This window comes from Cervus canadensis, chromosome 3 (assembly GCF_019320065.1).
Source record: "Cervus canadensis isolate Bull #8, Minnesota chromosome 3, ASM1932006v1, whole genome shotgun sequence".
In the NCBI taxonomy this organism is placed as follows: domain Eukaryota; kingdom Metazoa; phylum Chordata; class Mammalia; order Artiodactyla; family Cervidae; genus Cervus; species Cervus canadensis.
In genome coordinates, this window is record NC_057388.1 from 42,211,355 (window position 1) to 42,225,010 (window position 13,656).

The 13,656-nt window shown below is 35.9% G+C and overlaps 1 protein-coding gene across 4 annotated transcripts in view; it reads right to left on the reverse strand.

The window, feature by feature from the left end:
- Positions 1-13,656, reverse strand: part of RELN (reelin) — a 523,209-nt gene that overhangs the window by 249,498 nt on the left and 260,055 nt on the right. For all 4 annotated transcript variants that reach the window (XM_043462977.1, XM_043462976.1, XM_043462975.1 and 1 more), the window contains one exon: positions 6,509-6,560. In XM_043462977.1, the coding sequence (XP_043318912.1) occupies positions 6,509-6,560 (52 nt within the window). The remainder of the gene's footprint in view (positions 1-6,508; positions 6,561-13,656) is intronic.

A 13,656-nucleotide genomic window follows, 5' to 3' on the forward strand; every position in this document is an offset into this window, starting at 1 on the left:
AGACAGCATATTAAAAAGTAGAGACATTACATTGTCAACCAAGGTCCGTTTAGTTAAGGCTATGGTTTTTCCAGTGGTCATGTATGGATGTGGGAGCTGAACTGTGAAGAAAGCTGAGCGCCAAAAAACTGGTGCTTTTGAACTGTGGTGTTGGAGAAGACACTTGAAAGTCCCTTGGACTTCAAGGAGATCCAACCAGTCCATCCTAAAGGAGATCAGTCCTGGGTGTTCATTGGAAGGACTGATGCTGAAGCTGAAACTCCAATACTTTGGCCACCTGATGTGAAGAGCTGACTCATTTGAAAAGACCCGGATGCTGGGAAAGATTGAGGGCAGGAGGAGAAGGGGACGATAGAGGATAAGTTGGTTGGATGGCATCACCAACTCAATGGACATGAGTTTGGGTAAACTCCAGGAGTTGGTGATGGACAGGGAAGCCTGGTGTGCTGCGGTTCATGGAGTCGCAAAGAGTTGGACATGACTGAGCGACTGAACTGAACCGATAGTTTCCTTTCTTGTGCAAAAGCTTTTAAGTTTAATCAGGTTCCACTTGTTTACTTTGTTTTTATTTCCATTACTCTAGGAGGTGGGTCATAGAGGATCTTGCTTTGATTTAAACTGGTCTTTTAAATCCATATTCCCTAAAAAGATCAACACCAGAATGAAGAAGAAGGATAACCTGAATTAAAATTAATTCCGAATTTTAATTATTAAATAGATAACACAGAAGTGTTCCATATATAAATATTTTAATTTTTGTGTGAATATAGATTTCTGAAAATTTAAAAATCAAGTAGAAACCTTATTTAATATCTTTTATATCCAAGAACCTTAAACTCAAATAAAGCATGTATTTAACATTAAAAGCATGCGTTAAGCTACTTTCACCATTAAAACTTGCTAAACTTCTGTTTTTATTTATATATGTTTTGATATCAAGTCACTACAGATTTTGTTAGCCTCATACTCAAGGAGTCTCATGTTTCCAGAAGAGGTTTTCACAATTTCATATAAATTCCCCAAGGTCTTACTTACCAAGAAAAGTAACTCTTGAAAACAACAACAACAAAAAGAGCCAGATTTAGGAAAACATCTCAGGAAGTAGACAGAGGAAATAAGCAATAATTTCTACCAAAATATGAGAAGGCTCAATTTCTCTTCCTTCTGAATTAGCTCTTCCAAGAACTGAGAGAGAGTTTCTCTACTGAATCAAGCTCTGAGTAATTAATATGTTTGTGAATCAGGCTTGAGGGAAAAACTTCTTCCTTTATGCTAAATGCAATATAATACCTTTTATAAGTGGCATTTTATTCATTACATCTATTTGAGAAAAATCTCTTTTCCTCTACAAAGCAATCTTCCAATTCAGCATTGAGTACCTCTAACTTTGTAATTTTCTAGTTTTTATATTTCAAACTACAAAACGAGTAGCTCTCACTTGTCTCAGAGACACTGTAACATGTACAGTACATATGAGAATACAGACCTAAAGACATTTTCATATCTTAATCTGTAAATATAAAACGTTCATGACATAGTGCCTTTACTTTGTTTAAGGTGATTAAAAACAAATAAAAAGCAGTAAAACACACACATACACACACACAAACACCTGTGTGCGTGTGTGCATACTAAGTCACTTCAGTTATGTCCAACTCTTTGCGACCCTATGGACTGTAGCCTGCCAGGCTCCTCTACCCATGGGATTCTCCAGGCAAGAATACTGGAATGGGTTGCCATGCCCTCCTCCAGGGGATCTTCCTAACCCAGGGATCAAACCTGTAACTCCTGCATTGCAGGTGGATTCTTTAGCGCTGAGCCACCAGGGAAGCCCAAACACATACCTACAAAACCCCAAATCTTTAGGATATTCATAAGTAAAATAAAAGACAAAAGGTACCAACTCTATGAATTATGAACAAATAAAAGATTCTAGCTAGTTCATTAATAACAAACTGATTAAACGCATGGATACATATTTTTTGTCTACTGGCTTCACTAAAAGCACGGTTTATTGGTGATTCTTTGTTTTCTTCTGGATTATCTTTTCCATTGATTGGGGTTCTCAGATCACCTCCCCCAAATCTCTTGGCGTGAAATGTCTGTATCACATCAATTTATGACTTGGTTACATAATATTATAGATGTCTCTGTAATAGTTACTTGTCACTCAGGCAAGAAATATTTATGAGCATCTTCTAATTTTGAGTCCCTAGGGCTGAGGGCTAGGACTGAGAATAAAATGATGGACAAGACAGATACACCTCCTAAGCCAAAAAGTTCTTCATGATGTATGTTTTAAAAATGCTTTACCTTCAATACCCTCTTAGCTAACAGATTCTATTAATCTGGAAAAAAGAGCTGGGCTAAATTGAACAAGTATATTCTTTGGCAAGCTCTTGTTGAGTAAATCAATGTAGATTTATATTAAGGAAGGGACAAATCCATTCTTAATACAACTGATCTTGCTTAAGAAAGATCACACATATTAAGAATTAATTTTATTGTATTTCTTTATCACTTAAGAGAGAAAGAGGTGACTTTTCAGACCTCTACTGCCTATTTAAAACTCCCAGCTGATGAACATGAACTCTTCAGATAGACACAACTATATGCTACAACGCTCATAGCCTTCCTTACCCAGTCTTCCTGATCCAGGAAGGAACTGAGTTTCCCATTTTATGCCTTGCTTATGTCACTCTATCTCCTCAACTGGAAAAACTTCGTCCTTTCCAAGGACTCATGTTGACTTTCAGGAATTCTCCTAAGAAGCCTTCCTGAATTGCTCTGCTCTGTAGGACCTAACACCACAGGGACCTGCGCACATCCATCTATGTTTACAACAACTAGCAGTTCTCCAGAAGTTGCATGCTCCACATGCATCTAAAGCCTTCTACCACATCACTAAGCACTGTAAAATGTTGTTTTCTCATTTTTTTGGTCTTTCCATAGTCAACATTAACCCAGAAAAGCCTAAGGAGACAGCAAATACTCACTGAAATTCTGTTAAGTGAATAATGAATCCAAAGCACTACTAGTACTTCCCCTGGACCCAGGATCCTGCTTGGAAAAACAGAGTTTGGAGGAACTTATAAAATAATGGTTTGTAAGGGCATCATCTCAAATTTTTCTTCCTGTCTCAGAGGAAATCTAAAGGAAATAGGTAAGTGCCCCTATGGCTACAGCCATAAATTCCACCAGTTGAATCTAATGAATCAAGTGAGGATTGTAGCAGATCGATGACTAGCACAGAAATGGATATGAGATCTTTCACTGGAATGGAAAAATGAGAAGTTGTTCTAAGAATATTTTAGGACATCTTTCAAGACAATTTAGCTATTGTTAACCTAGTAAATTTCAACTTTAGGATTGTGTTTTCAGGATGCTTTAACTTAAAAATTCATTTGGTGAAGACAGTCTGTAATGTGTGTGTGTGTGTGTGTGTGTGTGTGTGTGTGCACGCATGTGCGTGCATGTATTTATAAAGATACACTGGCATAGCATTGGTGCTAATAATTGACATGACAAGAGTTTATTAAGACACTCCTTAGTAATTAAAGACCAGGTACTTGGGACTCTCTTGGATAATGCTTATAATGTAATTAAAAATGTTTACAAGAGCAATATAAAAATATCAAGGCAGTTGGATGCATGAGACAAGTGCTCGGGCCTGGGTGCACTGGGAAGACCAAGAGGGATCGGGTATAGAGAGAGGTGGGAGGGGGGATCGGGATGAGGAATACATGTAAATCCATGGCTAATTCATGTCAATGTATGACAAAAACCACTACAATATTGTAAAGCAATTAGCCTCCAACTAATAAAAATAAATGGAAAAAATATATCAAGGCAATAATTTATTCAGTTATGGTTATATAGCCATAATTTATTACTGAGGCCATAAATAATAACAATCCCCTAGAAAATGGTCTCTATTATATCTGAATCATCACAATATACAATGAAAATTTAACATCCCAGAGGACTTCTTAAGAAGTGACTCTAAATCTGACTTATCATATTTAACTATACTATTAGAACATACTTGGAAAGTTTCACAAGACACAAATAAATATAAACATTGAACTGTGTACATACTGTGTTTTTTATAACACACTTAATAAAAATTTTGAACAGAATATAAATGCAATGCTACTAGGCTGAGGCTGCTACTTTGGTATTTGGTTACTGTGGGCTTGTAAAACTCAGGATGAATATATACAATTATGATGTGTCTGTAATTTCTCTGTGTGCCCCAGTCTAGTCCTCACACCATAAATACAAACAGAACAATAGTACTCCAAGCACTCATCACGAGATACACAAAATCATTTCGGGAAAGTTCTGTTTGTTATACCTATTTACCACATAAGACCATACATCACACAGCTAATGGTTTGCCACTATACTGCTTCTCAGCTACCTTAATACTTCTTAGTTCTCAAGAATTTTTATCCTCAAAAGGCAGTAAGCAAATTCCCTGATGAACTCACTAAGCAGTAAATTATAATTTAACTAAATATTTTATATCATTCCCATACAATGACATGCTAAAATTTCACTTTTGATTCCAAACTTTCTAAAAAATACCGAAGTGTATCTTTTTAGTTAAAAACTTGACATACCTATCTATCTATCCATCTTTTTGTAATTCTCTGATTCTGTTACTCTTCCAGTCTTCTAGCCTAGGATTCAAATCCATGCTTTTTATAATACAAGCAACACTCTGGCCTGCTGGGCTATAGCCCTTTGACTTGTGGAGAAATCAATGATTCTTCAAGTTTTTTTGGGTCTAGTCTCAAGCCTTTGGGCATGGTGCTTGTTCTGGGTTTTGGGTCTCAGGCACCAAACTCTTTATTCTCTGATAAACATTCCTTTCTCAGCTATTGAAAGGTGAGGAAATGAATCTATGTTGGCTCAAAAGTATACTCCTCACTATTAATAAAAAAAAGATCTTTTTTCCCTTGAAGGAGGGATAATTTAATCGGTGCTGGATCTCTGCTACCTTGAATAAAGTTTAAATATAGTAGAATTGTGAGCATATATTTTAAAAGAGGATTCTCTTGTGTTCTTTAAATGCTTAAAGATAATATCTGAAATTAATATATTAATTATTATTAATACATGCTCAGACTATTGATAAATAAAAAAATCTAGCTTATATTTTATAATAGTAGTATAATGAATTTAAACACATTTATTCTGGTTAAGAATCTCTAAGTTACACTAGCCTATCATGCTACAATTGAAAAAAAATTCTGTTTTTGTAGCACTACAAGACTACAATAGCTCAAAAAAATGAGCTCTTTTTTCTGATTATAGAAGTATTATATGCTCATTATAGAAAATTTATTATATACTTGCTAATAGATCAAAAAACCCTTCCTACCAAAAACCTTATTAGTTTTTTTTTGTTAATGCTTTCCTTATGACCACATAAGGACCTCTGAGTAGTTAGTAAATTGCTGGAGGTAATGCTATCAATGTGAGAAGAGAAGAGTCCAAAATGTAAACAAGCAGGTTCACGGTATACCTAACAGAAACTGAAAGGGGGCAACCTGAGGGAAAAATGACAACCACACGACTTAAAGAAAATGGCTCTTAGGAAATCAACTACAGTGGGCTGCAAGAGCACTGTTCTGCAATTAGGACTAGAAGCACAGTAAGGAAACAGTTCTCTCACTAGTGGGGGATCCCCAAAGACGTGACAATGAAGATGGTCGAAAGTGGAGGGTGCTATCTCAGAGGCAAGGCTGTCAGCAGTCTTCACGTCATGGGGAGAAGCTAGGAGGTGTCCATGTTATAAAACCAAGACCAAAAATTAGCCCCCATCTGGAAGGCAGTATCTTTCTTTACTTAGAATATTCCCTTTGGAAACACACATGTTATTTATTAATATACAACTCTGAAAATTCAAATGGAAAATAATGTAACAGCAAAACTATACACACTTGTCCAAAAGATAACCTTATTTTACTGAATGCTTTGTGTAGAAATTTTTAGCTCAAATACAAAGCACCTAAAAGAAATATTGCTAGATACAGTTATTTTTAAATTATTGGTGTGTGAATTAATTAAACATAGATTACTTATGTCAAACATGAAGCTTTAATTGGTTTCTCTCAGCCATAAATAAATAATCTTTTCTACTATCATTCAGTAAGAATGCAGGAAATTTAACAGATTTCAATCTTAATCTGAGAAAAACATTATTAGTAAGGTCATTCTGTGTAATATAATAATCCAGTACATTCAAAATGTACATGTAATACCTTTAAAATGTTTTGGTACCCGGATTGTTTTTACATTCCACTCGCTGCCAGAGAGAAGTGAGAACTGCATTTAAAATTTTTTTATTTCAGTTTAAAAATGTTTTACATTATTTACTGCAGTGTTAAGACTTACTCTTCTCTAAATCTAAAAGCATTTGGCACCATAATCCTGCTGGAACACTTTGATTAAAACAAACATTTACAAGTTAAATTGCTTAATTGCTAACAACACTTACCAATGGAAAACTGGAGGACAGAAGCTGTTGTTGTATTAAGGCTTGTGGTAATCTAGAAAAAGGAATACACCAAAATCAGACAAGATAAAGAGCAGGATAAAGAGGTAAAAGATTCAGGAGGAGGGAGAGTAAAAATTAGAGGACGGAAAGGAGCCATAAACAAAGGTTATATTTATCCAGTGATTAGCTTGTTTCTGTCAATGTTTTGTGTTTCTCTGGGAGATCCTCACTTAGGCACTCCTAGTACATTTCTCAGGGTCTTGTTTAAAATGCTTCTTAGTGTAATTTACCAGGCACTTAACATAGCCCCCTCTACTCACTGCACCTTCTCTCATTCCTCATCAATAGGCCTGGGGCCCATAAAAATGTCATTAAAAACTGACCAAACAAAAACTGGGACCAAAATTAAAACATATGAGAAGAGTAGGAATACTTTGAAAAGTAAATAAAGTTACAACAGGTAAAAGATGCAGAATTTCTTTGGAGGATGATAAAAATGTTCTAAAATTGACTGTAGTAATGGCTATATAATTTTGTGATTAAGGTGAAAACCTTGAATTGTATACTTTAAACAAATTAATTGTAGCATATGAGGATTATTTTTCAATAAAACTGTTACCCCCTCTCCCAAATAATCAAATTATAGGAGTAAAAATACTCTTCCAACACATTGCTATTATTTTCCTTTAGTTTCATGAAAAAGCATGCCTAAATAGCATTCCCCTTCCTGGAAACGGAATGGTACCTAATTTAATTTTAAATAAATTAAAATTTTAAAAAAATTTATTTTTTTAATTCATTTGTTTGTTCAGTCACTATTTCATTCATTCTATGGAGCAGTTACTTTGACCCATACCAGTTCAAGTAAGGTGAGAAATAAGGTTCTCATCTTCTTTCTTTTTTCTTTTGGTTCTTATTTTCAGTGACTCTTGTTGGGTTTCTGATCCCATGAGCTAAGGTATGGGATGCCTCCCATGACTGCACCCAATAAAATAGGAAGTAGATAACTATGTTTTAAACATGGCAGAAGGAGTAGTCTTCTTAAATGTCATAATAATACTCCTGAACTTTGTAGCCCCCATATGATGAAGTCCACCATGGCAGAAGGGTGAAGAGATACCCAATTCATGAATCACTGTGGGAACTGGTGGACAAACAGTGAATAAACTTCTTGAAGTGCCAGAATTCAGCTGAGATGTGAATATCAAAAGATCAAACTGTGCTTTCCATTTCTAAAACACAATTTGGAAAGTGGTGTTGGAGTGTATGTTTTAATTATGTGGCTTTAAAATTCATGAAGAAACAGAAAAGGTAACAAAGGGGAGGGCAAGAGAGACCGTTTTATAAGTTATCTAGAGATCAGTATGGGTATCAGCTCCTAATTTAGTTTTACCATTGCAAGAATCACTGGTGTCAGGGTATCAGATGAAATTCTCTATTTAAATCTTTCATTATTACAAATTATTTAAGAGAAAACTGGCCCACCAAGTCCAGAATTCTGTTTGCTATTCCCCTCCTCTCACCAGAGTCATTAGAGAAAACGGCACTAATAGAACTTTCTTAGGGAAAAGAAATAGAGTTTTGCCAAGAAAACGCACTGGTCATAGCAAACACCCTCTTCCAACAACACAAGAGAAGACTCTACACATGGACATCACCAGATGGTCAACACCAAAATCAGATTGATTATATTCTTTGCAGCCAAAGATGGAGAAGCTCTATACAGTCAGCAAAAACAAGACCGGGAGCTGACTGTGGCTCAGATCATGAACTCCTTATTGCCAAATTCAGACTTCAACTGAAGAAAGTAGGAAAAACCACTAGACCATTCAGTATGATCTAAATCAAATCCCTTATGACTATACAGTGGAAGTGAGAAATTGATTTAAGGGACTAGATCTGACAGAGTGCCTGATGTACTATGGATGGAAGTTCGTGACATTGTACAGGAGACAGGAATCAAGACCATCCCCATGGAAAAGAAACGCAAAAAGGCAAAATGGTTGTCTGAGGAGGCCTTACAAATAGCTGTGAAAAGAAGAGAAGCGAAAAGCAAAGGAGCAAAGGAAAGATATTCCCATTTGAATGCAGAGTTCCAAAGAATAGCAAGGAGAGATAAGAAAGCCTTCCTCAGTGATCAATGCAAAGAAATAGAGGAAAACAACAGAATGGGAATGACTAGAGATCTCTTCAAGAAAATTAGGGATACCAAGGGAACATTTCATGCAAAGATGGGTTTGATAAAGGACAGAAATGGTATGGCCCTAACAGAAGCAGAAGATATTAAGAAGAGGTGGCAAGAATACACAGAAGAACAGCACAAAAAAGATCTTCACAACCCAGATAATCACGATGGTGTGATCACTCACCTAGAGCCAGACATCCTGGAATGCAAAGTCAAGTGGGCCTTAGGGAGCATCACTACAAACAAAGCTAGTGGAAGTGATGGAATTCCAGTTGAGCTATTTCAAATCCTGAAAGATGATGCTGTGAAAGTGCTGCACTCAACATGCCAGCAAATTTGGAAAACTCAGCAGTGGCCACAGGACTGGAAAAGGTCAGGTTTCATTCCAACCCCAAAGAAAGGCAATGCCAAAGAATGCTCAAAGTACCACACAATTGCACTCATCTCACATGCTAGTAAAGTAATGCTCAAAATTCTCCAAGCCAGGCTTCAGCAATACATGAACCGTGAACTTCCAGATGTTCCAGCTGGTTTTAGAAAAGGCAGAGGAACCGGAGATCAAATTGCCAACATCCGCTGGATCATTGAAAAAGCAAGAGAGTTCCAGAAAAACATCTATTTCTGCTTTATTGACTACGCCAAAGCCTTTGACTGTGTGGATCACAATAACTGTGGAAAATTCTGAGAGAGATGGGAATACCAGACCACCTGACCTGCCTCTTGAAACCTATATGCAGGTCAGGAAGCAACAGTTAGAACTGGACATGGAACAACAGACTGGTTCCAAATAGGAAAAGGAGTACATCAAGGCTGTATATTGTCACCCGGCTTATTTAACTTATATGCAGAGTACATCATGAGAAATGCTGGGCTGGATGAAGCAACAAGCTGAAATCAAGATTGCCGGGAGAAATATCAATAACCTCAGATATGCAGATGACACCACCCTTATGGCAGAAAGTGAAGAGGAACTAAAAAGCTTCTTGATGAAAGTGAAAGAGGAGAGTGGAAAAGTTGGCTTAAGAGCTCAACATTCAGAAAACTAAGATCATGGCATCTGTTCCCATCATTTTGTGGCAAATAGATGGGGAAACAGTGGAAATAGTGTCAGAATATATTTCTTTTGGGCTCCAAAATCACTGCAGATGGTGACTGCAGCCATGAAATTAAAAGACAGTTACTCCTTGGAAGGAAAGTTATGATCAACCTAGACAGCATACTAAAAAGCAGAGACATTACATTGTCAACAAAGGTCCATTTAGAAAGGCTGTGGTTTTTCCAGTGGTCATGTATGGATGTGGGAGCTGAACTGTGAAGAAAGCTGAGTGCCGAAAAATTGATGCTTTGAACTGTGGTGTTGGAGAAGACGCTTGAAAGTCCCTTGGACTTCAAGGAGATCCAACTAGTCCATCCTAAAGGAGATCGGTCCTGGGTGTTCATTGGAAGGACTGATGCTGAAGCTGAAATTCCAATACTTTGACCACTTCATGCGAAGAGTTGACTCATTGGAAAAGACCCTGATGCTGGGAGGGAATGGGGGCAGGAGAAGAAGGGGATGACAGAGGATGAGATGGCTGGATGGCATCACCGACTCAGTGGACATGAGTTTGAGTAAACTCTGGGAGTTGGTGATGGACAGGGAGGCCTGGCGTGCTGTGATTCATGGAGTCGCAAAGAGTCAGACATGACTGAGCGAGTGAACTGAACTGAACTGAGAACTTTCTTTAGATAACAAAAATACTAGTTCCTTTTCAAGATATCTTTAAAAGAGGTTAGCAGACGTTTGGTCCTGTCTAAAATGTCCAAAAGACATTCGGTCCACTACAAAAAGTCCATGATATTTGGTCGTGTCCTAAACCGTTTAACGTAGACCAAACAAGCTCATGGACGTTTTAGACAGACCAAATCTCAAGGACCTTTTGGTATCTACCAGATGTTTCAGAGACTAAATGTCTCATGGATGCCTTGGACAGAACCAAATGCCTCAAGGTTAAAAGAAATCTGTTTTTTCCCCTCCTCCATAACTTTTAGAGTAGCTACTTACCCTCAGGGGTTTCCACTTGGAAAATTTGATTTTAAAGTCCAAAGAGGCATTTAGAAAATTTTTAAATTTTTCACAAAAATTCAATGAATGCACTTTTCCTCCTCTGATTTTATGTAATTGAGTAATTCCCAGATGAGTTATGAAACACTCCTGAATGTAAGTTCTTTGAAACAATGGTATGGCATTATATAAGCTGAAAGCACCACAGTTATTGCTATTGCTAGTGCATTAAATATATGAGAGAGTCTTTGATACTTATCCTGAGGGTGTAATAAATGATGCTTGTGTCACCTGGATGATCAAGTTTCACAGCTGTGACCTCTGCTAGTAAACAGTAAATCACTTGAAATAGTGCCAAATTTCAAATTACATGTGCTAACTGAGGGTGACCCTAGACTGATTAGTCATTGATTCCATTTTTTGTTTTCTTCACCAGGGAAGCTAAGGACTGTTGGAATGATTGACTCTCATTCCTTTACCTTGACCCAATTTAGTTTATTAGTAAAATTGTCAGCTACAAGAAAGGATAGGAAAGATGAAGAGAAAGAAAAAAAAAACCAATAAAGCACTGCCTATAAAATCTATTCACCTGTATTTACATTTGGATATTATAAATTATTTATTATTCTTGAGTTCAAATACATAATTTCAGTCTGCAAAGTTATTACATCAGCCTTTCTGAAAACTAAAGGACCTCTTAAAGAGATTTTGATGATTTATTACAGTGACTATGAACATCAGAGAGAGAACATTTTCACTACCAAATCTCACTGTTCTTAAATTATCAAATGAACTCCAAATTATAGAAAAGCAGTATGTTCACTAAATGAATCTGAAGAATTCACTGCAGGCTGAAGCTGTTCATTCTACACTTCTTCCCCACAAATTGTTACTGAATTTAATCCTGTTTTAGCACAAACTCCTCATTGTAACTAAAACACATTTCCAAATAAGAGAGAAAAATTGAGTAAATAATTTATTTTTTAAAAGATGGAGAGTAACATAACTTATTTTATTTTAAGCTCTGAGAGAGCAGATTTTTTCTTAGAGGAGTGGGTAAATGAATTTCTCATTACCTTCAATTCAGACTAGCAAAATGAATCAAGTTAGCGCCGCCCCCTGAAATCCGGAGACTTCACTGAGGTAATGAAACACACGAGGCTTGCGCAGCAGAGAAGCAGTGGGAACACAAACGCACAGTATGCCCATGTGGTAGCAGATCCCTCCTCTCACAGGCCTTGGCTTTTATTGAAATGAAATGGCCATTTGACTAAATTCACAAAATGGAAATGCTCTTTTAGGCATTTAAAAAATAAGGCCTACCAAGGTTCTTTGCCTTGATCTATGGTTCTTTGTTTCACAATTTCAGTAAGAACTGGATTTATGAAAAATTTTAAAGTATACATATCTACTTTTAAAAGTGATATTTGGGGGCTGATAACTTTCATCAGTTCTCATGCACAACAGTTTTTACTGGATCCAGTTTTGAAGTGCTGTGCAAATATTTGAATTTTAGTGGATAATAGCAAGTTAACTGACAACTGAATTCGTCACTTTTCTTTTGATTGATCTTTCTTCTGTAAACACAACTTGGATACAATATATATTTTTGCTCCTAGGATACCAATACAGTATAAAAATAACTGGAAACTGGAAGTTGTCAGTGTATAAAATGTGGATGCCATTCTTATCTTTGTTAATGAATCTTCATTTTGTTCCCTACGAGTCTACAACACAACTCATATTAGGGAAATACTTATGATGTAAACATAAATCTGTGTATGTTTTTTAATTTTTTGGGTGAAGATAATTATTTTGAATATTTTCCTTCTTGGTTGAAAAGCTAATCTTAAATTAATTATATAATACAATTCAAAACTAGCCCACTGAGCATATAAACTCTAATAGTCAATATACTGGAATATAGTGAAACTATCACAATTAAATATACCTGGAATCAGATAAACTAGATACTTCAGTCTCTATGCTATAGAAATATGAATTTTGGCATTATATTCTTAGATATGTTTGTTTCTCATTAATTAGAAACAAAAAAGAATTTGCCAAGCATTTCCTGAAATATTACTGAATGGGGAGGACATTCTAAAATGGGCATTTATTCTAAGCTCAATTAACTATGACAAAAATTTAATTTTGTTTTAAGGTTTATAGATAATTCAGTCATGGTACATTATTTAAGATGTACTAGCAAATCTATTTTTTTCAAGAAGACTTTCACTACAGAGTCACATTTGTTTTGCAGGAATATTATAACACCTTGTAAGACTTGAATTATGAGTACCTATTATTTTAATTTGCATCCAATTAATTCTGTTTGTGTTCTAATTTCAACTAAAAACTCTTCAATTTATCAACGTTCTGAAGCTTGTATGTTTAATAAATTAAATTTATCTATTGCCATGAAAGGGGTATTCAAGCAGCATAAAATAAGAACCATGTTATAAAAATTAATTGACTTTCACCATTTGACAACTAAATCTTCCTTTAATTACCTAGTTAGGTTTTTTCCCTCCTTTTTAAAGTGGAAGGCAGTCTTCTGGCCACTTTTACAATTAATGAACTTGAAACAAAATGTATGATGGAGGGTTGAAAAATACAACTTGTTACTAAAAGCTCCATGATAAGGAAGATGTAGGAGAAAAAAACAGAGGCATTGAAACTCAAGTTGAAAGGCAACGCATAAGAGATGCTGCAGAAAGAACATTAGATGCAAAGAAACTGAGCTTGAAGTGTAAGACAACAATTGGCTTTTTCAAGAAAAAGAATACATTCTTTTTCAAGAATGTGAAATGAATGTAGTCTTGGTGACAGAAAGAAGTACCACGTGATAACAAAAGGCTCATTAGTCATATTTGATGGCCAGTGATTTAATTCCTTTCAATTTTAGAATGCTCATGT